At 35.0% G+C, this 25642-nt stretch overlaps 1 protein-coding gene across 5 annotated transcripts in view; it reads right to left on the bottom strand.

Annotated features, from left to right (window-relative positions):
* Positions 1-25642, bottom strand: part of LOC6039579 (germinal center kinase 1) — a 177366-nt gene that overhangs the window by 62334 nt on the left and 89390 nt on the right. For 2 of the 5 annotated variants that reach the window (XM_038258050.1, XM_038258051.1), the window contains exon 2: positions 3610-4299. The exons of the other annotated variants lie outside the window; for them this stretch is intronic. In XM_038258050.1, coding sequence (XP_038113978.1) covers positions 3610-4203 — 594 coding nt within the window. In that variant the 5' untranslated portion in view covers positions 4204-4299. The remainder of the gene's footprint in view (positions 1-3609; positions 4300-25642) is intronic. 5 annotated transcript variants of the gene reach the window in all.

The raw sequence follows: 25642 nt of genomic DNA, 5'->3' as shown, positions 1-25642 counted from the left end.
GGCTTGTTTTTTTTTTTTTGAGAAATACTATTGTATCGACTTGGTCCATGCTCCATAATCATAAAATTTAAAATTTGCCCCTGTGACCAGTTTTAGTTGATGCGATAAAAAATTACATTTACACATAATGTTCGAATAAAAAAATGTGTAAATATCATACAGAAATTATGTTGTCCATAACAAATTACTTTTCGAGAATAGGTCTTGCAGCTTTAAGCTCTTCAACATAATTGATAAGCTTTATATTTACCTTAAATATCAAACTTCTTGTGCTATCGTTAGTTATGAAATCAAATCTCAATGTTTTTGATCATAATATTGAACGTTTGGCCCTTTCAAAATGTTAGTATTGATTCCAAAATTTAAAAAAATCGAAGATACAAATCGTGCTTGCCATTTCATTAGGGCACATAACTTTTTTAGGCAAGAGTGTGTCTCTTTCACACCTTATGTAAACTGTCATTTGAGGGAAAGGGATACACTATTGTTTACAAAAGTTATGTGCCCTTTTCAAATGTTAGGCTCCAAATGTTAAATTTTTTGACATTGACATTGACAAAATATTTTTTTTACCGCAATTTCTCTAGTTAAAAAAAAAACAATTTAAAAAAACTTGGCTCTATGGAAAAAATATTTCTTCATACTATTCTATGGTTAAAAGTTGCCGTTTTTGGTCTCCTAAAACATAAAAAAAAACAAAAATGAAAAAAAGAATTTTGGAATACAATGGGAAAAAGTTGATAAAAATATCAACATTTTTTTTTCGTAGACCTATTCTTTCAGAATAGTATTTGTCAATACCTACAACCAGGTTTACCAGGTTAAAATATAAAAAATCTGGCAAAGTATAGAATAAAAAACTGGAAAAATCTGACAGACGGCAATTTAACAATTCTGCATGGTGGAGGGGAGGGAAGATCTAAATAAATTCAAAAGTTTTAAAAATCAGATGGTTTTACTGATGTTATGGCCTGAAAATCTTAAATTTACTTTTTTTTATGAAATATACAAGCTTTTTTTATTTTCCATTGAATTCGTTCATTCTAATAAAAAAAAATGGTCAAAGTGAGCATAAATTGAAAAATCAGGCAAAAACCGGTAAAAATTTAGAGAAGATGTTTTTTTTTTTAATTTTGAAAAAAAAGAGTGAAGGGGTGAAAACATATTTTTTAAGTATGTTCAGTCAAGAGATGAGCTTCCCTAGAGATTGCGAGTTTAATAATGGGTTTCCATACTTTAGACCATTTTAGAAAAATAATTAGAATTACTTTTTTTAAGCATCTCTAAAAACAAAAAAAAATATGAAGATAAAAAACAGTCCACGCATAACATAGAAATTATGGCTCTTGTTTTTTTTTTTTTCATGATTTTACAAATAACTTCAACTCCAAATAATCACAGAAGATAAATTGCAGTCTCTACTATAATGAAAAAGCAGTATTTTTTTAAATGAAAAAATAACTTCAAGGGATTACATACATGTAAGAAATCACAAAATTTCATATTACAGAAAAATATTGAAATCACTAAAAAGATGATTTTCAATCACTCCTGAAAGTTTCATGAAGATATTTCATGAATAAACTGATTTAGGGACGGTTTAAACTCAAATGTTGCAATGCGCAACCCGAGCAGACGGAAATAACTTGGGAATAACATTTTTTGATATTTGAAAATACTGGGCCAATAACATTTTATGTTATTTATAACAAGATTTGTTATTCGTCATTATGATTTTTTGTTATTGGATTGTTATTGTAATAACAGACTATTAACATTTTTAGTTATTCTTCGAACAAATCTTTGTTATTATTTTTTGTTATTTTAACAACTAATCCGATCATCCCAATAACAGTTTGAGGTATTCTTCCATAACAAAAAATGTTATTCCAAAGTAGTTTTGTCTCTCAACCAATATCAGACTAATAAAAAAATGTATTATGATAACATGAACTGTTATTAAACTCTTATGCAAAAATTGATTTTTCAAGTAGATTGAAACACTTTCTGTTATTTTAACACTATTTGTTATTGAAATGGCATGAATTTTGTTATTACCGTCTGCCCGGGAAAGCGGACTGGCAAACTTTCTGAGCATTTTTCTCGAAACACCGAGTTGATTTACGGGTGCCACGATATCTGGAGATGGTATGGACCAAATTGGCTGAAATTTGAGGTGAAGACTCTCAAGACATATTTCGTGTGCATGACAAAGCCCTGCTTTTTTAAAAAATACAAAAATAAAAACTGACGATTGCTTGCATGAAAAACATTAAAACATATTTTAATATTTTTTAAAATTAACTTCAACAAGTCTTCACCAATCTTTTGAGCCGATTTGGTTAACGTTGAGATATCGTGGCACCAGTTTTTTAAGCTGTTAATTTTAAATAGCTATATCTCAGCAATGATTCAACCAAATGTCTTCAAATTTATTTTTTTAACAAATGAAAATGTATATTTCAATACCCTGAAAACAAATTTGGAAAAAAAGTTAAAATGTGTGCTCATACCAACCTCTGTCATTTTTGCCGATTAGTTTATTTTTTACATTTGCAAAACAAATTCTACAAAGACGCAAATATTTGTGCTGCTCGGCTTCAATGATTTTGACAGCAATTACATGTAGATTTTTTTATATATAATACTACCTAAATTTCAACTACAATATTTATACTTATCGTTTGAGTTGTTATGTTTTTTGAGCGTAAACTTTTAGTAGTTGGAACTCACCTGCAAAGAGAAAAATAATAACAGTAAGTTAGTATGGAATTAAAGTTATCTTTTAATATGAAGCAGTTTTAAATGTTGCTGAACACAACTGTAAAATGGACCTTTGAAGACCTCAAAGAAAAGACATTTCTTTATCCTTCGAATTCCACAACTATGACAGAACATCATTCATCATCGACGTCAAAACACATTGAGAGAGACCCACCCCGCACATCCGTCAAACAATTCAATCATTAACCCCCCGCCACCGCATCACATCATCCAAGCCCTTCGCTAATTACGCGACGCGTCACTCCTTCACCCCCGTTGGTGAATCACGTGTGACACCCACCCAGGTATGCTGAAACAAACCCTCCCCCTACAGCTGCTTGGGCAATAGCATGATAGACAGCTTATAGGAGTTAGTTCCATCAGCATCAATCAAGCGTGGCAAATGAACCCCACTTTTCCTAAAGAGTTGGTGGAGTTGTTAGGTTGATTTGGTTCAAGGGTTGGGCAAACTTAGTAAAGGTAAGCCGTCATCCTCCTACATCATCGATTTGAATGCAGTACTATGAGAACTTAAATTTTAACCAAGAAAATAAAAATAGGCACGAGTTCCTACAAATAAAGTAACAGACTTAGGAGTGTTACGGGAAGAATGCTGATGATCCCTTTGGCGAACCCCTTAGATTAGAGATCCAGCAAGTCTAACCGACTATTTATTCCTTCAAACCTGATTTGTTCTAAGCAGTGTATTGCAACTAGTTCATGACCGTAACTCCACCTCCATGGTAGACTTGAGTTAATCATGGTAGAATTGGGTAAAAAATTTAAGAATTGTGTTACTACGGCGATAGACTTTATGATCTGTATGTCCCTGTAGTATAGACTCACCAACTCTTCCGGCTGTTGCCGCAGCCCGTTGGAATGCTGCTGCATCGGCTGCTGGCGGGAGTGTTGATGCGGCGGCGGCGGCGGTCCCGCCATCGAGGGCCTCCCGTTCGGGGCCCGTCCGTTGCCGTGGCCGTTGCTCTGCTGGTGTGGCACAAAGTTGGGAGGTAGCGAGTGCAGCTGACCGACCGGCGAGCCGTTGCCGATCTCGTACATGGACAGCGGCCGGGGTTTCATCGGGTACGGCGAATTTCCGTTGCCGTAATTCGCCGCGGAAATCTCTTGAAACGAGGGGGACTGCGAGAGCGGCTTGATCTCGTAGTGCGGCGGTGGCCCCTGGGACGCGTAGTGGCGGCCATTTTGGCCGGGGTTTTGACCCGGATGGGGCAAACTGTACGAGTTCCGGTAGCCGGGTTGGTTCCAGTGCGGATTGTTCGGGCCGGGACCGCCTGGTCCAACCATGACCCCATTTCCGCCCCCGTTGCCGTAGTGCGGGTGAGGATGGTGGTGGTGCAGCGAGTTTGGACCGTGCTGCTGCATCGCGGCCACACTGATGTCCCGCCACATCTTGCGAGCACGTTCCTCGTCACGCTTCATGGGACAGATTCACACACTTCTTCTTCAACGGAACGTTCCGTCACTCCCGCATGGTGTTCAGAACCTCACCGATTCTTCCTGACACTTACGACACTGCTGAAATTTTAACAATCAAGTTTACAACATCTTAACAACACGTTCGGGTTCGGAAATTGGAGAAGTCTCCGCTGAAGCAACAACGCAACCTTAATCAAAGTCGGTGACTTAATTAGTACCTCCCCTGTCTTATCAGATTAACCGCGCACAAACAAACAGACTCCAATTGCGCGGCACTATTGAGAACATCCGCGTCATCAACCTGTTCGTGAGGCGTTAGCTGAACTACTTCCCAAGTGTGTGATGTGTTTCCAGCACAAAGTTGTCTCTGGACTAGCGTTGTTCAGTAGACAACCTTCGAAGTGAAGTCGCGAAGCCGTCACGCGAATGATGGAATGCGGGCCAAACTGGACATGGTGGCGCTGGTGGCCTTCGATTTTGATACAGAAATAAATGACCAAAAAAAAAAAGGATGGCAAAAAGTTGAAATAGATTGAGTGGTAACGGCATGGTGGAGTGATTGAGAACGAAATTATGGAATGGATTGAAATGGAAAGGTCACGTGGCTGGAGATAGTGTAGAACACTGATGAATGATAAATCGTTTAAGTTTCATGTAATCATAAATCAAATTGAGATATTCCATCAATAAATTTGAACCTGCAAGTAAGAGATAGTTCATAATGAGAGGTTCGTTAGAATTCTTTTCAAGGAAACTGTTATCGGAGTTTTTTGTTACGTTTTTACAGTCAGTTACAGTACATTGTAACTTGATAAAAATTTACAGTAACAGTGCATGAGTGTAATTTAAAAATATCAATGGCTATCAATGTAATTCTCAATGTTTTCGCAAATTGACTTCTCTTTCTACTATTTTTTGATTAAGATTAAACTTTGTCCATGTATTCCCTCTGTCAAAAGGAGCCAATTTGCATAATTAGTTCCATACAGTTTTAGGGATGGTCATCGAAAATCGATAACGAATATTTGAAAATCTACGCCTTGAGAAGGAATCTTCTGATCGATTTGGTGTCTTCAGCAAAGTTATAGGTTATGATTGGGAATTTTTAAAAAGAAATAGCTAAATGAAAAAAATGCCGATTTTATAAAAAATAATTTGATCGCTTAAAGCTCCCAGAATTTTTTTTTTTCGATTTTTTTATATTCTAGACTAAAAAAGTCATTTTTGTGCGTGAGTTTAACATGTTGCAATATCTGAAACGAGTAATACTTTTCGAAAAAAGAAATCAGATTCTTTCAAAAATAACGATCAAACAGAAATGAAAAACTAAAAAATAGATTTTTTGGTAAGAAATCATGAAATATCTTTAGTTTTTTTTTCGCAATTTTAAAAATATTTCATGAAAGAAAAGCCCTTTGCACAAAATATTTATTATTTTCAAAGAACTGAAAAAAGCCTACAGTTTTGCTTTCAGAATTAGTTTTTCGGAATGTTATCAAGATACAATTTGTGAACAGAGTGTGCAAATATATTGCCCTCATTTGAAAACTAACGATACTCCGGAAACTATTAAATCGATTTTCAATGTAAAAAAAATGAACTTTTGAGAAGTTTTCTGATCTCGTCGATGAAAATTATTTTAATTTTTATTCAAACATTATAAAATAACTAGACATAAACGTTTTGAAATGCTGGGCTTGATTTTAAAATTTTGAAATCGAAAAAAAAAATATTTTTTTCTGACATTATGAGTAAATAATACTTTAAATGTCAAGCATTTTTTTTCGACAAAATTCTTTCACAAAAGGAAACATAACATCGAATCTCAAACTTCTATTTTATAAATTTATTTTCAAAAAAATCAATATAAAATTAAACATTGATGTAAATTAAAAGAAGAAGAAGTCGTTTTAAATGTTCGAATATTGCTTATTTTCACTGAGTGAATGTGAATGTTTTTGAAAAGTTATTTTATATTATGTCTGAGAAATTCTCTACGAAATCGCCCTATTTTGTGCATTTTTTATTTTTTGTTACACAGAAAAAAAATGAAGGTAACATTCATCAGGAAACGATGATTGATTTTGTATCAAAAAATGTGTAATATTTCATCAGGAACTGGTGCATTTTCATCAGACTTTGGTGAATTTTCATCAGGTTCTTTTTACACATTTTGTATGTAATATTACTGAAAAAAGGTAATATTCAACCTACAAAATTTTCAACCTTCCTTCTTTCTTTTTTTTTCTTTGTATGTTTTGAACTTTAACGGAATGGGGGCCTTCCCCATGACCAAAGTGGCCATTTAGTGTCACTGGTTCACCAATACAAATCTCCATGCAATTTTTACAGCTGTCCATACAAAAATGGTACGTAAAAATATGAAAATCTCTTGAAAAAAAAAATAAATCTGATCGATTTGGTGTCTTCGGCAAAGTTGTGGATATTGATGAGATCTATTCAGCAAAAAATTTTTTTTTGCATATCTTTATAAATCAAAAACGCGCCAGTTTTGAACAAAATTTGCCACAAGCTATAATTTTTGTAAAAAAAATAGATTTAAAAATATAAATCCTATCCAATTTTTTTTCTGACAGTAAAATTGAATCGAAAAGTGCTGCCCGAGCTGACGGAAATAACAATTTGTTGATATTTGAAAATACTGAGCCCATAATATTTTGTGTTACTTATAGCAAGTTTTTTTATTCGCCGTTTTTTTGTTATTGGGTTGTTATTGTAATAACAGACTAATAACATTTTATGTTATTCTTCGAACAAATCTTTGTTATTATTTTTTGTTATTTTAACAACTAATCCGATCATCCCAATAACATTTGGAGGTATTCTTCCGTTACAAAAAATGTTGATCCCAAGTTGTTCTTGCTTTCAATCAATATCAAAACAAAAACAAATTTTGTTATGATAACATAAACTTTTATGAACTCTTATGCAAAAATTGATTTTTCAAGAAGAGAAAAAAGAAGAATCCACGAACCTTTTTGTTATTTTAACAGTATTTGTTATTGGAATGATATGAATTGTGTAATTACCGTCTGTCCGGGTAAACAATAGTTTATTTGTAGTTTATTGATTTTTATAAATTTACCATATATTAAAATACTATTTTTCAAAAAGTCCAGAAAATTTCAAACTTGTTATATAAGGCCCTTTTGAAAAGTTAGTCTTGATAATAAATCTATAACCTTACCTGTCGAAATGATCAGAAAACTTCACAAGTATTTCATTTCAACATTAAAAAAAATGGACCATAAGTTGCTGAGATATTCGGTTTGGGTGAGACAAAATCCCAAAATACAAATAAAAACTAATTCCGGAATTCGGGAATAATTGCTCGTCATTCGTTTCGTGCCTAAAAAATAAAAAAAATCTCGCTGTCTACATATAATTTCTAATATTGGTTTCCAATTACGCATTTTTGACATTTTGAAAAAATGTTGAAACAAACGAAATCGTTAAGCTTTTTTAACTGTTTTGAAAACCGGATAGATACAATTTTTGCAAGTACAACATTTAATTTAATTTCAAAACGGTGAAAACTAAGGACAAAATCATTGTTTAATATTTGATTGGTTTAATTTTATGAAATTAGGCATTTAAATAAAATAATTCAGAAAACCATAATTCAACAGAGATTTGTTGAATAACTGCAAATTCAACAATGTAATTTTTAAACTATCACTCATACTGATATCAAGTTTAAAACTTCAAAATAAAAGATGAAAACTGATTAATCCGAATGGTATCAGCTTTCAAAAAACTCGAACCACTCCAAATCCCCCCGACAATCAAATTGACACATCATTTCAACGTCCGCGTCCAAACATCTGACACCTCGCCGGCGGCGCGGACACTCTCTCAAACGACGACTTCATCATACCTCTTTGGGGTCAGGTAAGACACCCGACGATAATGATCTGCGGGGGTCTCAATATAAATCAATCTGCAACGCGGCACACAATTTATTGGCGATCGATCGTGCGAAATATTAAATTGCGCACCCCAATCAACCTGATTCCGACCGCCGGTCAATTTGAAGTTTGTGATCTCACCCCCTGGGGTTGCTTTCTTGTTTGCGTGATAAGTGATGAGATCTACTTGCGGTAACGAGCGTTCGCACTGCTAGGGGTATTCATCAACTCGAATTACGACGAGGTTACTTCAGTATCGCATTCCGACGATATTTATTGTGGTTGTCAATATAAATTTCGCCGTCGAAGCGACCACTCTGATGCGACGTTCTGTTTGTCCAACTGATAATGACCAAGTGGATCACGGCAAAAGCTTCAGGCTGGGTGCGAAATTTCACAACCTCACACGCACACTCAGCTTGATTCTGAGGGTTATAAAAAAGTATTTTTAAGATCCTTCAACATTCGAGAATCCCCACCAGAAAGGTAAACAAATCGCGACGCGTGAATTGAGCAGTCAAAGAAACTTGTTTTTTTTTAGATGGTCTTGGCTCATCGCTGAAGAATTTGCACGCCATCGCGAAGCAAAGCTTCGCCGGAGGTCGCGTCCCAATCTCTCTCCCCACAGGTGTGGACGACACTCGGTGATTGTTTTCGCTCGAAACTTGTTTCGTGACAGGCTTTTGAGTGATGACCATGAAAGTTGACGTGATAAGGGAAAGTTTAAGGTTTCAATAATAAAAGAAATAGATAGTTCGAAAAACAAGAAGAGTTTGACGAAAAAGATAAATTAAAACTTAAAACTTCTTAAAATAACAACAAACTACAAAAAAAAACAGCCATGACTCATTGAACGTGACCTTTCAAACAGAGTACGCCAGTGACCTTTGAGTCGCTCCAAAAACCTGTCCGGAACAAAGCCCACAAACCGAATCATACCGCCGGCCAGATTTATAGTAGGACACTCGACACCATTATCATTCGTCGTCAACGATTCGTGTTTTTCGAGTGTGTGTCGAAAGACGCTTTTAGTACCTCGGTATAGCTTAAAAGTCGTTCTGAGTCCGGTGTTGAGCTGAAACTAAACTCATTGTTTTGGCTTAAATGTCACACTCATTTCTATATTTTATCAAAGTGGAGAGAAAGCGTTTCAACAACAGTCGTCGGTCCACCAATGTGGCGTGTGCTGACAAAGATAGGGTTGCCAAATGACTCAGGTTGTGGCGCCCAAAATGGAACCAATTGATTTGGGAAGGAGGTTAACGGAAGTTAACTGCAGTTTAAACTGCCGTTAATCGATGTTAATAGACAGGAAATTATAAATGAAATTATTTGATTAAATTTCTGATGCAAACTACTTTCGTTTTGCGTTTTCTGTTTCTAGTACAGTCTAGATAATCTAAACTTTGGATAATCGAAACACGAAAAAAATCTTTATTTTCTCAAATTTTTGATTGTTGAACTTAAATATGACCCCTCAGCTACTCTAAAATGATTTAGAATTCATAAATCCAAGATGGCGGCCAAAATGGCGGTGATGACATATTAAACAACGTATTTTTAATTTAATAGGCAATCAACCTTTCAAATTTAACTAAAATGGGGTCACAGAACTCGAATTGTTAGCCTGTTTAACTATTTTTCATAAAAAATTTAATCATTAGATTTCAAGCTGCAATGCATTTTTTTTCATTTTTCACTCCCCTTATACAATTTTCAAAAAATAAAGGACAAAAAATTATTGCAAAAAAAATCGTTCTAAAAAATGTTAAAACTATGTAAAAATATATATATTTTTAATTTATAATCAAATAATCTTTTCAAAGGTTCTTTACATTTTGGTACCACAGTTTGGAAAGGTGATAAATTCTAAAAAAAAATCGAAGATCATTGATATTCTGATATTATGCAAATTGTTGACAATTATAATTTATGAAGCAATAGGCTTGAAATTCTTTTTTTTAATCATTTCAATTAAATAACATCAAATTAAAGATTTGGCTTCATGGGTTTGAGTTATGCAGAAGATTTTAATAAAAATACATTTTGATTGTTAAACACGCCAACCATATTTTGTAATTAGGATCCGTTTATTTTATAAAAAATAAGCCCCTGAAAAAAACCCAAACCCTTGTTTTCGAAAAATTACACGTTCTTTTCCATTTCCCAGAACTAAGAATTTTTATAGTTTTACTTAAAAATGGTTCATTAGAATTATGAAATTTATAGAGGATGTTCCCTTCTATTTTATATGATTTAAAATTTAAAGATTACAAAATTGAAAGATATAAGGATTTAAAGATTTCGAGCTTTGGTGAATAAAGGACTTAAAGACTTGGAAATTTTAAGATTTGATGATGACTTGAACAGATGAAGATTTAAAGATTTAAAAATTTGAAGATATGTTGTTTCAAAGACATGAAAATTTTCAGTGATGAAGACTTGATAATTTAATTATTCTATTAAAAAAAATCGATTTGAAAATGTGGAGATTCAACGATTAGAACTTTTAAAAATTTAAAATTAAATAAAAAAACAGATCTTAAAGATATCAAGATTTGCAGTTCTAAAGAATTTTAAACATATATTATATGAAGTTGATGGTTCAAAGGTTTAAAAAAATTAAGATAAAGGAAAAAAATCAATGTTTAAAAGAATTGACAAAATTCAATATTGTAAATTAAAAATATATTTAAAGATTTCAATAATTTCAAGATTTGAAGATTAAAAATGGAAAAATGGACTTCAATCTCAGATTTAAAAAAATAAGATTTGAAAATTAATGATTTTAAAATTAACGATTTGAAATTAAGGTACATGAGAATTATGAAATTTATAGAGGATGTTCCCTTCTATTTTATATGATTTAAAATTTAAAGATTACAAAATTGAAAGATTTAAGGATTTAAAGATTTCGAGTTTTGGTGAATTAAGGACTTAAAGACTTGGAAATTTTAAGATTTGATGATGTCTTGAACAGATGAAGATTTAAAGATTTAAAAATTTGAAGATATGTTGTTTCAAAGACATGAAAATTTTCAGTGATGAAGACTTGATAATTTAATTATTTTAGTAAAAAACATCGATTAAAAAATGTGGAGATTCAACGATTAGAACCTTTAAAATTTTTTAATAAATTAAAAAAAACAGATCTTAAAGACAGCAAGATTTGCAGTTCTAAAGAATTTTAAACATATATTATATGAAATTAATGATTCAAAGATTTTAAAAAAATAAGGTAAAAAAAATCAAAGTTTAAAAGAATTGACAAAATTTAATATTGTAAATTAAAAACATATTTAAAGATTTCAATTATTCCAAGATTTGAAGATTAAAAATGGAAAAAATGGACTTCAATCTCAAATTAAAAAAATAAAGATTTAAAAATTGAAATATTTAAAGAAAATTGAAAGGTTTAAAGAATTGAAGATTTTAAAAAATGGACTTCAATCTCAGATTAAACAAAAAATAAGATTTGAAAATAAAAAATTGAAATGAAAAGATTTGAAGATTTGGCCCAAAAATTTTAAATTATCAAGACTTGATAATTTACAGATCAAAAAATATTAATATTAAAAAAAATAAGATTTAAAGACTGAAGATTCGAAAATTAAAACCTTTGCCAATCCCATAAAAATTAAGTTTTTTAAGGCTATAAAATTTTAAGGTTACAAAATTTTGATATTTTAAGTTGAAGGTTTGAAGATAATGATTTGTTTCAAATTTAAAAAAAGTATATAAACCGTTAATCTCTATGAATTTCGCTATGCTCATTAAATTTGTTGTTTTGATAAAACAATAACAGCACACTTTCACCAAAAAAAACTTTCAATTTGAAACCAAACAAAATGTAAATGACACATATTAAATCAATTCTGATTTTTGAAATTATAATCTCGTGTAAAGGATTTTTGCAGGATTTACATAAGGGTTTTCTTTTTGACAAGCAAACAGTAAAAAGAGATGCAATTATTTTAAATCGAAATGTTTATGCTTTGACACATTTTATTTTATCCTGTTCCCACTAGATCAGAGGAAATATGGGCAAACGTTGATAAAATCAATAAAGAAGTGATTATTTTATTAAAAAAATAGCAAAAATTTAAGCAAAGTAAATTAAAACTTGAATGGAGTTTTTTTTGCAATTTTAGAATAAAACTAAACCTAAATTCAATCCATGTTTTGTAAATTTGTCCAGCAAATACAATCACAAAAAGTTTTGAACATAATTGTTGTAATACTAACGGACTGTTCTGAAAGCTAGCAAAATATATTGAATTCATTATTATTATTATTATTTTTTTTATTAAGACTCAAGTCTGTGGTCTGAAATTCCAAAATATGCAGCAAGTGCAAATAAGTAAAAAAAACAGTTTTCTAGTTTAAGAAAAATAAACAAAAATAATTGTAAAATTCCGAATCAGAATTCAGACGGATAAAAAGAAATCATACAAAAAACTACGTTTTGGCGAAACATATCTCAAGCGACAAAAAAAACTTTACAAGACCTATATCAGAGTTTCACTGACATTTTTTTTTAATTAATCCAAGAACTAAACCCAAATTTACTAAAAATAAAATTAATGCTGAAAAATTATCAAATATCTCTTTAGACTTCTTATAAGAGAAGTCGGATAAACTTAAAAAAAAATTGCAAAAGCCCTCAGTTGAAAAAAAAAGTTGGAATATGTTTGGTTTATTTATAAATTATTGGGATTGATATAAAACATGTGAGAAAAAATAAAAAAAAACAACATCATAATATGAAAACTTTAAGCATGAGCATGACAGAATAATATGAAAACTTTGCATAAAAAATAAAACTTGAGCTCGTCAGTAGCTATCGAGATTATTGACATGTTACAAAAAATACCTGTTCTCCCAGTACAGTAACTCTAACCATACACAGAAAAAAATATGTGAATTTACTCGACACGGAAAAAGTGAATCACATGTAAACTCAGTTGATGTAAATTTGAGATTCGACGTAAACGGTTGAATCACACGTAAAATCATGTTTTTACGTATAATTTGTTGCAAATTTACATCAAATTGCATTTAAATTTACATGCTTAATGACGTGCAAAAGTGTTACATCATAAATGATGTAACATTCGGAAATATTTTTTTGTGTGCGGAAACCCTTTCCCAAGACATCGTACAGCCATCGCTCCGTCGTCACTCCGCCCAGCTGTCTGCAGGAAGTGAAATTGAAATTCAAAAGGGCTATATCAAGAGTTCTGCCAACCCTGCTGCCACTGACACAAGAAGTTGGGTTTAATTATAGTCAGTCCCCCCAATTCTCCCCCTACATCACTCTTCTTGCTAGAATTCCACGCTGAATAAATGTCCACTGCTGTGGAAGTACACGTGTACAATTTATGCGAAGCCAAGTTTCGTTCTCGGAAGCACCTTTTTGTTCCTTGGCTGGACAAGCAGCAGCAGCTTGATATGTACACAATAAAGATCGGTTCTAGTGTACGGCAAGGTCGGTGGATAACGCCTGGCAAAAAGCTTTCGAGCAATTGGATGGAAATTTGAACAGTGCGGCGTCCAAGTACACGGTCTGTTTGGAATGTTTCGAACGGCTGAAAGGCTACTTGGGGGTTGAGGATTCGCTCTAGGTTGCCACATTGTTGGAGAATAACTTTGCTGAAAGTTTGAAAGAATTTCTCCGGAAGCGCAAAGATTAATGGAGGCTGATACGGAACGGACGATTCTCAACGCAATTGTGTATGAACTTCGATTGGAGCAAACTATTTCAATAAATCACACATTGCAGTCGGAGCCGGTTTTGCACTCCTTCGCGGACTCTTGAAACAGCTGCTGCTGCTGCAGGTTTGTTTGTACTTGGAATGCTCTCACGTCCACCCATTTTAGCGAAGTAGCGGTTGAGAGGGTGCACCTCACACTCGAATCAACCGGAATGCTGTTTCTGTCATTGCAAATCACCGATTTTATGTTACTTCAGGGACCTGCAAGCGGGGTCCCCCCTTTGCCTACCAGTATGACGTTGACCATCGGTACGCCTCAAGTTGTCCACGGCGAAATTAATTACAACCGTGGCTGCGAATCCATCGCAGCAGGTTGATCCCATTGACCATAAAAGCCGCCTCACAGGGGGAACACAAACTTGGCCACCGGCGTGAAATCAGGTTGAAATATGTGTGCCAACAATGTCGGCTTAAGCCATCGGATGCGAAGTGCTGGGAGGAGGTTGTACTTCATAGGGCAGCACCGCACTGGTCATGATTTAACAAAGTATTGCCTCATCGTTGATTGAGCTGAATGTTGGCGTACACCGATTTTAATTGCTTCCTTGTGGGGACAATCACAAGTGATGTAGTTTTTGGCTTTTCGAGAATAACTGAAGTAAACGTTCATTCTCCGCCAACTCAGACAGCAGTTGCCCCAACCCTCCTTCGATTTGCGCCAAACTTTGTTAATTTTGGTCCCTGATCACGAATCCAAGATCCATTTTTTGATAACTCGTGACGGAGCGGCGGTACGATCCTTTTCATTGTTGAATTCGAAAAAAAAACATTTTTTTTTTTTCAATAATTTGCAGCCTGCAACGGTGTAAATTTGTAATTTGGTGATTTGGGACTGTTATGTAATATTGGACAACTTATTTGATGGCTTACCCCATACTTCGAAAATACGTATTTTTAAAATTTAAAAATATGTATACAAAAAAACGAACCTGCAATAACCCAGAAGGGTTATCTATATATTTAGATTTTTTTTCCTTTTAAATTTTCGTATTTTTGTTACAGGTTTTTTTTTTGTTATCAGACGACGATGTACAGTCATGCCCTAGTTTTGCACGCCTCGGTTTTGCACTGTCCCGGTTTTAATTCGTTCAGCTTCCTCGGTTAAGCACGGTCCAGTGCTTAACTGAAGCACAGAGCTTATGGGATTTTAGCTATATGGGAGATATTGGCGATAATCGTATGAAAAATCATACTAACATCAAAAAATTATAGTGTTTAAGAATCGGGGTGATGACAGCTATCGATTGCACTAATAGTTATTCGAAAATTTTCACAAAACTACATATTTTTTCTGTATTTTGAAAATGCAATGTTTCTCAAAAAAATACTGAAAATTATTGTTAATGCAATATGGGTATCAAATGATCGGGAGTTTACATACATTTCAAATGTAATTTTTTTTTTGAAAATACTAAAAAAATTCACAAAACTACGTATTTTTGAAAAAAAAAAATACTTTAAATTTCATCATTTACAATATGGGTATCAACTGATCAAATTTATATATGGGTAATTCTCTACCAACTCACACGAAATCGGGAAAAGTTGCCCCGACCCCTCTTCGATTTGCGTGAAACTTTGTCCTAAGGGGTAACTTTTGTCCCTGATCACGAATCTGAGGTCCGTTTTTTGATATCTCGTGACGGAGGGGCGGTACGACCCCTTCCATTTTTGAACATGCGAAAAAAGAGGTGTTTTTCAATAATTTGCAGCCTGAAACGGTGATGAGATAGAAATTTGGTGTCAAAGGGACTTTTATGTAAAATTAGACGCCCGATTTGATGGCGTACTCAGAATTCCGAAAAAACGTATTTTTCATCGAAAAAAACACTAAAAAAGTTTTAAAAATTCTCCCATTTTCCGTTACTCGACTGTAAAAAATTTTGGAACATGTCATTTTATGGGAAATTTAATGTACTTTTCGAATCTACATTGTCCCAGAAGGGTCATTTTTTCATTTAAAACAAAATTTTTCATTTTAAAATTTCGTGTTTTTTCTAACTTTGCAGGGTTATTTTTTAGAGTGTAACAATGTTCTACAAAGTTGTAGAGCAGACAATTACAAAAATTTTGATATATAGACATAAGGGGTTTGCTTAAAAACATCACAAGTTATCGCGATTTTACAAAAAAAAGTTTTGAAAAAGTTACTTTTTGCGTTTCTCTTTGTTTCGTCGTCCGTGTTTGTCGCAAGTGACCATGAACGGCCATGATCGATGACGACCAACTTTTTCAAAACTTTTTTTTCGTAAAATCGCGATAACTCGTGATGTTTATAAGCAAACCCCTTATGTCTATATATTAAAATTTTGTAATTGTCTGCTCTACAACTTTGTAGAACATTGTTACACTCTAAAAAAAAACTCTGCAAAGTTAGAAAAAACACGAAATTTTAAAATGAAAAATTTTGTTCTAAATGAAAAAATGACCCTTCTGGGACAATGTAGATTCGAAAAGTACATTAAATTTCCCATAAAATGACATGTTCCAAAATTTTTTACAGTCGAGTAACGGAAAATGGGAGAATTTTTAAAACTTTTTTAGTGTTTTTTTCGATGAAAATTACGTTTTTTCGGAATTCTGAGTACGCCATCAAATCGGGCGTCTAATTTTACATAAAAGTCCCTTTGACACCAAATTTCTATCTCATCACCGTTTCAGGCTGCAAATTATTGAAAAACACCTCTTTTTTCGCATGTTCAAAAATGGAAGTCGTACCGCCCCTCCGTCACGAGATATCAAAAAACGGACCTCGGATTCGTGATCAGGGACAAAAGTTACCCCTTAGGACAAAGTTTCACGCAAATCGAAGAGGGGTCGGGGCAACTGCTGTGTGAGTTGGCGGAGAATTACCCATATACATTTCGAATGTAGTACCAACATTTTTTGAAAATACTAAAAAAATCACAAAACTACGTATTTTTCAAAAAATTACTCAAAGTTTCAGTTTGTGGGCATCAAATGATTGGGATTTTTTCATACATTTCGAAAATAGTATCATTTTTTTTAAATACTCAAAATTTTCACGAAACTACATATTTTGAAAAAAAAAGACACTCAAAATTTCGAATCGGAATATTTTCAAACATTCCGATTTTAATTAATTTCAAAACATTAAAATTTTGAGAATTTTTTTGGAAAAAACGGTGTGGTTTATGAAAATTTTGAGTATTTGAAAAAATATTATTGCTTTCGAAATTTATTAAAATATCTCATCATTTGATACCAATATTGTGAAAGACTGAATTAAGATTATTTTTTCGAAAATACGTAGTTTTGTGAAGATTTTAAGGATTTTCAAAAAATATTGTCATTACATTACAAATGTATGAAAAAGTTCCGATCATTTGATACCCATATTGCAAGTAACCAAAATTTTGAGTTTTTTTTCCGAAAATACGTAGTTTTTTTTTGAAAATGTTGGGTATTTTCAAAAAAAATTGTTAGTACATTTGAAATGTAGGGAAAAATCCCAATCATTTGAAACCAATATAACAAAAAACTTAAATTTTGAGTATTTTTTTTCGAAAATAGGGTACGTTATCCATTAGTGGACCCCTTTCCTTTAGTGGACCCTCTGAAGGGTTTTTGATGAAAAATTCACTAAATTCACAATTTCAAGCGTGTTGTTGTCTACAAATCTCATATTTGGCATGTTCAGCATCATTTAAAACAATGTTGACTGACATTGAATTGTCCTTTTTACCAAAATAAGTGTTTTGAGTTCGACATCTGAAATCAGCCATGGCCACTAGCATTTTCACAACAAAACTGCATTTATATTTTATGATTGAATTAACCATCCAATCATTTTTTGACTGATTATTTAACTTCAGCAAGTCGAAATAATGTAAGTTTAAGGATCTTTACTAAAATATAGCGAAGAACTGCCATTTTCGAGCAAAAATTAGGGGGGTCCAATATAGGACAACTAAAATCCAAACTTTTGCAAAAGTGGACCCCTGTTAATTTAACCTTCAAAAATGAAGAAAACTGTGTATCCATGCAAAAGTTTCTCTGAAACATACAATAAATGCTTGTTTTTATCAACCTAAACGCATATTTTTTTCAATTATGAGTATGAATATAGCTTTTTTCATGTTAAAAGTACCAAAAAAGCTGAAGCCGTAAGAATTTATAATTAATCAAAACTATAGTTAATTGTACTTAACTGAAGCATCATAATTGCAGTTTGAAATGATATTTTATAATAATAAATCAATAAAAAAACATTTTTTTAAATAAACATGCGTGGTTTTATCAGCAACTGTAAACAAATCTAATGTTTAGTTTCGGTCAACCATTTATGTAATTAATATGGAAAAATTTGCATCAAGATTACTTTTTTTATTATTTTTAGGTTTACAGTGGTTTTTTAAACGTTTTCTCTGATCTTTTTCGGAAATAAATGTGTTTAAATATCTGTTAGGTTTTTTTGTTGTTTAAAGCCAAATTTGTCAACAAAACATATTTGTTTATGATGAAAAGTTAGCAAAATCCATCTTTTATTCATTATATCTATCATTAGACCTACACCATGCATCAAAACATCTAATATCGGTTAAATTTGGTATAAAAATAACAGTTTGCCTATAGTGGACCCGGGTCCACAATCGGATTATGGACCCGAGTCCACTATAGGAAAAGAGGGTCCATAACAGGCAAACATTTATTTTTTTTCAAATGACTATTTTTCTGCTCAGAAACAAATAACTGATGAAACAAATAGTCAAAATTATTCAAAAGACTTCAGATTTAATTGTTTTGTACAGAAGGTTACGAAAAAGTGCTTAAAATATTAAAAATCTGTGAAAAATGTGCTTCGGATCTACTAGGGGGTTCACTTATGGTTAAAATACCCTACGTAGTTTTGTGAACATTTTCAATTCTTTAAAAAAATATGACATTTTAAATGTTTGACAAAAACACGATCATTTAATACCCATATTGCAATTACAAATATTTTGAGGTTTTTTTAGATTAAAAAATTGCTTTTTTAAATACAGGAAAAACATGTATTTTTGTGAAAAAATTTATGTAACTACACAGAAAAAAAATCAATTCCCGTAATCGTGAATTAAGTTCACGAATGTGAGATCCACGAAGGAATTTATTCATGAGTATGGTGCATTTGCACCATAAACGTGAATATATTCCTTCGTGGTTCTCATAATCGTGAACAGACTTCACGGTTTCGAGAATTGTTTTTTTTTTCTGTGTATAATTACAATGGATAGCTGCCATCATTCCAATTTCAAAACACTATAATTTTTTCGTGTTTGCATGATTTTCATTCGATTTGCATCCCCCATATGCGGCACTAAACCGAGGCATGACTGTATAAACGAAGGGGGTTTGTTTTTAACCATCACAAGTTATCGCGATTTTACGATAAAAAAGTTTTGGTCGGTTTTAACCAAGGACTCAAAGATCAGAAATCACCAACTCATCGCCGAAAGAGTCTTTGCGCTCAACCATTCGCGAGCGAACACGAACCGCTAGCACAGCGAAACAAATACTTCCTTAAATTCTTTGCCTACTCGTACGTCGACCCGGGTCACTAAAGAATATGTTCAGAAAGGAGAGTATGTAACAAAATACCAGCGAGGCGCTCACTTGGCCTGCACTACCATAGTTTGCCGTCAATTTATATTTGACATGGTGGAAATTGCTGTCAAATGGGTTTTTGATGTTGTGTTGTCGCCAAAACAAAGCCGATCAATAACTATTTCGACTCAGCTTTGAGCGACATAACGCAATCGGTCTCTCTGGACTATTCGCTGCTCTACTATCTAAATGGAGTGAGAGGGAGAGCAAAGCGATGTGGAAGTGACAAACGGTAGGAAATGGTGAGATCAGTTTTTCGTCGCGTTCGATTTGTGATCGCGAGTGAATGAGTCGTTTTGGAGCAATCAAACCCTTGGTTTCGACTTTTAACAATTGAAATTACGGAGCTTGGATTTAAAACGGATATTAAAAGTGGCGATAAAATTCTAGGTGTATTGTTATGCCCCTTCTATAAAGGTGGAATTCTTCACCCAAAACTGGCAGCGCTAGTCCGAGAGAATGATGGTCTCGAGTCGAGAGAATAGTGGTACCATTCACGGACGCAGAGAACACAGCTCGAGATGGGCGATAGAATTATTCTCTCGAGGTTCATTTGCAAAAAAAGTTCATCCGTCAAACAAAAAACCAAAAGTGTCGACAACGGGAATCGAACCAGAGACCTTTGACAAACCAATCCAATGACTTAGCTGCCTCGGCCACCACAGCTTGGTGACCAAGGAGAAGTCAGAAGTCGATGTATGACACTTGATGGAGATTTATTGATTCAACTAACGAATGAACTCATAGGGACGTGGCGTTACATCGTGCTGCCACCTGGTTTTTTTAAGCGCAAGAGTGGAAAAGTGCTGAGTCATCGTCTAAAAATAGACGGCGTCCTATCTCGCCCAGCAAAATGAAGTCGATAAAGTAGTCGGTTTCGATGAGAAAAAGTGGAAAACGTGGTCTAAAAATAGCGACGCCATCCCCCTATTTGTTATGATGGTGTGAGTTGGTACCATTATTCTATCGATTTTGGCACTGAGCCTTCAATAAATTTTGAGAGAACGATTATCTCGATGCTGAATTTTGGGTGTTGCGAATTTTTATTTTCACTTGTTAAGATCTCTCACCCAATTAAGTGAGAGAAGGCGAAATACAATAAAGAAAATCTCTGCCGGACTTCCAAAAGAACATCAAAACAGTGATCGATTTTTTTCAATAATTTAATTAATTCCACAAATTATTTCGTGTTGTCTACAAATATTATTCATCTAAAAAAAGAAAGATTATTCTTCGACTTGTGACATTTCGCCTAGATTTTTTTAGAAGGTCATACACCCAAAATTCAGAGTCGAGATAATCGTTCTCTCAAAATTTATTGAGGGCTCAGTGCCAAAATCGATAGAATAATGGTACCAACTCACACCATCATAACAAATGAGTTCATTCGTTAGTTGAATCAAGAAATCTCCAACAAGTGTCATACATCGACTTCTGACTTCTCCTTGGTCACCAAGCTGTGGTGGCCGAGGCAGCTAAATCATGGGATTGGTTTGTCAAAGGTCTCTGGTTCGATTCCCGTTGTCAACACTTTCGGTTTTTTGTTTGACGGATGAACTTTTTTTGCAAATGAACCTCGAGAGAATAGTTCTATCGCCCATCTCGAGCTGTGTTCTCTGCGTCCGTGAATGGTACCACTATTCTCTCGACTCGAGACCATCATTCTCTCGGACTAGCGCTGCCAGTTTTTGGTGTATAAGCTATTGAATAGAGTAATCTAGGTACAATTATTTCAAGTTAACAAAAAATCATCCAAAACAAAAAAAAAAATCTTTTAATAAAATACCAAAAATATTAACCAAGGCATTTTAACTCAATTAACCTCGCAAGCACACAAAGCATTTTTTTTCTCCAAAAGGCACTTAACTTCCTGCTCGTTACTGCAAGCTCTAATTCACATACTACTAAAACAAACAGTAAGTAGCAACAGGTTATAGACGGTTGTGCTCTCAGCACTCTCTATTCGAACCGGTCACGATGATCGGCAGCATGTGCGCACTTGGCGCGTTACCTCTCCCCCAGGTCTCCACCTTGCCTTTCCTGTCAAAACTGATACACACACATACACAGCGATCTGGTCCACCTCAGCTGATTGCCACCGGCAACCGACTCCGAAAGCCGGTGAGCGATTGCTGCAACCTGTTGGGGGACTTCACTATTTTGCAAGAGGAAAAGTTAGAATAAAAAAATGTTTAAAAAAAAAAGTTTAAAATTAGATAATTAATCTAAAGAAAACAAAATTTGCCAAGAATTTAAAACATAATCACAGATATTAACAATTTTCCAAACACACTGCAAGGTGAATTGACCCCCCAGTCAACCCCTGCTGCATTTCGAAGTAGATACTGCCCGAGGGAGAAAATGCCCCCTGCTCGTCTGAAGTGTTTTTTTTTTTTTTTTTTGAATTAAATATACTTTATTGAATCTTTCTTATAATAATTACATTTGGTTTACATAATAAGTGGTCAGCTGTGGCTCTTCAGCTTTAGTTTGCTTTTCGTGATTTAAACACTGTTCATTTTTATAACTTTAAAAGTATATGATTTATCATTTTTGTAACACTAGGTACAATGAGGAAAAAAAAAATGTTAAGAAAACATAACCTAACCTAAAACTAACTTAATCTTACCATAAACTAAACCAATCCTTGAATCAAGGGGTATTCAGATATAGCACATTTTTCCCTGAATTTCAAACATTTTTCTTGAATCTTCTGATCCAACATTTTACTTCTGCTAATTCATGAACCTCACTTGATCTTGTCCAGCCAGGAACATTCAAAACCATTTTGAGTACCTTGTTTTGGACACGCTGGAGCTTCAATTTATGAGTTCTAGCGCAACACTCCCAAACAGGTACTGCATACTCAATAACGGGGTAAATTATTTGTTTGTAAACTGCTAACTTATTTTTCAAAGATAGCTTTGATTTTCTGTTAATTAAAGGATACAAACACCTGATGAGAATGCTGCACTTGTTCAATATTTTATCTACATGCTGCCGAAACAAAAGTTTCGAGTCAAGTATGAGACCTAAATAGACAACTTCCTTTGACCAGGGTATCGAAACATCATTCATTTTAATCAAAACATCATCCTTTGGGACAAATCTGGCCGATTTGGAAAGTGGAAAAATGATGGTTTGAGTTTTGGCTGCATTTATGCGAATTTTCCAGTCGCCAAAGTATTCGGAAAGAACGTCAAGACCCTTCTGAAGACGGCCAACTAAATATCTGGTTATTTTACCCTTATAAATAACGGCAGTGTCATCAGCAAAAAGTGACAACACACCATTACCAGGAAGAGTAGGCAAATCAGATGTAAAAATATTGTACAGAAGTGGGCCAAGAATACTTCCTTGGGGAACCCCAGCATCAATGTTGAATAATCCAGAAGCAATCCCATTCAGAAAAACCTTGAACGATCTCTCCGAAAGATAGTGCTGGATAATTTTGATAAGATACATTGGAAAACCGTATAAATACAGTTTATGTATCAAACCATCATGCCAAACATTGTCAAAAGCCTTCTCAACATCCAACAAAGCCATAGCAGTTGATTTAGACTCAAGCTTGTTCTGCTTGATGATTTTAGTTACTCTCGTAAGCTGATGAGCAGTATTATGTCCCTTTCGGAAGCCAAACTGCTCATTCAAAATTATATTATTATCATTGGTAAAATCCAAAAGCCTTGAATAGATGACCTTCTCAAAGAGTTTGGACAGACTACTCAAAAGACTAATGGGACGATAACTTGTTGGCGATGTTGGATCTTTTTGAGGCTTCAAAATTGGTATGACTTTGCCCAGTTTCCAATTGGTGGGGAAGTAACCAAGTTGCAAACATTTATTGAAAATATTGGCTAGATGTTGAAAGAACTGATCACTCTGTTTTTTCAACACTAGATTAAAATGTTATCAAAGCCTGGAGCTTTCATATTTTTCATTTGTTTAACTGCAACTTTGACTTCCTCACCAGAAACATGGGAATCTGCAGGAAATTCAAAGGTAGAGTCATTGATTGTTGAAATACTATTGGCAACTGATGTTTCTTTACGGCTGGTCATGGAAGCGCCAAGATTATGTGAACTAACAAAATGAAGCCCAAGTGCATTTGCCTTTTCCTCGGATGTAATCAAAGGAGAATCCTCAACAATAAGAGGAGGAATAGGCTTTGGTTTGTTTTTAAGAACTTTTGAAAGTTTCCAAAATGGTTTTGAATAATTCCCAAGCTGGCTTACATGTTTTGAAAATTCTTGATTTCTGATATTGTCAAGTCGGTCTTGTATGATTTTGTTCAAATTGTTCACTGAAATCTTTTGTCATAGTCCCCAGTCCGTTGATATTGTCTCCTATAAACATTCCTAAGTCTAATCAAGTGTTTAGTATCTACGTCAATATCAGTTACCTTAAAATTAACAGGAACCTCCCGAACGTTGGCAGCCTCTGCTTGGTTGATAGCCTGCTGGATCACCTCCAGCGAACGATCAATATCGGCAGAAGTTTCCGGGTGTTGATCATAGTCGATGTTGCTGTCGACCACTTGCTGAAACTGCTGCCAGTCAACGTTGTGGTAATCTTTCCGGGTTGGTTGCCGCTGCGGAGTAACGGAAGCTCCAACCTCCACAACCACCGGATAGTGATCAGAACTCAACTCTTCAAACACCTCAGGATGAGCCACGTTCTCAGCCATATTGGTAATGAAGAAGTCGATGATTGAGTGATTCCCAGACCGAGCCACCCTCGTTGGACGATCCGGACTCACAACGTTGTAGTATCCGTTTTGCAGATCGTTGTGCAGAATCACTCCGTTCCGATTCCTCCTGCTGTTGCCCCAAACTTCATGCTTCGCGTTGAGGTCACCAGCGATGATGTACTTTGCGCTCCGCCGTGTCAGCTTCTGGATATCGCTCTTCAGTTTTGCTGCTGAACCATCTCTGGCATTCACCTGACGTGGGCAGTATGCAGCAATGAAGAGTACTGGGCCAACCGAAGTGGGAATTTTCCAACGGCCTCGATGATGTCCAGCTTAAAGTGTGGCAGCCGGCGTGGCTTGAGATCACGATGAACAGCGACAAGCACACCTCCTCCTCCAGAGGTGGTCCTATCGAGCTGCGTCGCGATCTTGTAGTTTTGCAGATAAACTTTTTCACCGGGCTTCAGATGAGTTTCCGTGATGGCAGCTACGTCGATCTCCTTCTCGCGAAGAAAATCCACCAGCTCTAAATTCTTCCTCCTAATGGAGCAAGCGTTCCAATTCAGCAGCTTGAGGGACCTACGATCCATACTGGATGACGAACGAGGTCAGCACTTCAATCTGCTGGGTCTTGGTTTTGCATCCACGCAGTGCAGCGGACATCTGTTTGAAAATATTGAGGAGTTCGGTTGAGGTGTAAAGATCATTACCATTTTCCTCAACTGCTGGTTCTTGGGTTGGTCTTGGCTCCTGGCTGAAGCCCGGTGGTGGCGGTCTCGGCTCCTGGCTGGAACCCGGCCGTGGATGATTCATCTCAGCTCTCTTCCTGGGATCCAACGGCAACGGTGCCAAGTTCGGGACCTGGCGTCGCGGTTGAAGAGGTGGAAAATTTTGCTCCACCAGGGCTGGAGGAGTTCTACGACGCTGAGGCTGATTCTTCGTCGATGCTTGCTGCCGAATTTTCACGAACTCAGCTCTCTTGGGGCACTTTCGGTCGGTTGACGAGTGCTCACCGTTGCAGTTGAGGCACTTCACCAGCGAATCTTGGATGCACTGGGATGTGATGTGCGCATCGGTACCACATTTGGCGCAACGACGCTTCAGGTGGCAGTTCTTACCTCCGTGCCCGAAACCCAGGCAGTTGAAGCATTGTGTGACGTCACGATGCACTGGTCGGTATCGCTCCCACGACACGATAATGTTGAAAACCGCTCGAATTGCCTTCAGCTCAGGAAGCGTCGTCGATCCCTTAGCCAAATGCAGCAGGTAGAGCTGGTCACGGTACTTGATGTCTTTGTTGCGTCGGCTCATTTTGTGCACGGCCAACACATCCAGTTTCAAAACTTTTAGCTCGGCAGCTAATTCCTCCACTGGCATGTCGTACAGACCTCTGACGACGATTTTGTACGGCTTATCCATGGCGACATCATGGGTAAAGT

This window comes from Culex quinquefasciatus, chromosome 2, assembly GCF_015732765.1.
Source record: "Culex quinquefasciatus strain JHB chromosome 2, VPISU_Cqui_1.0_pri_paternal, whole genome shotgun sequence".
NCBI lineage: Eukaryota > Metazoa > Arthropoda > Insecta > Diptera > Culicidae > Culex > Culex quinquefasciatus.
The sequence above is the reverse complement of the archived record's forward strand: the minus strand, read 5'-3'. Positions and strand labels throughout refer to the sequence as shown.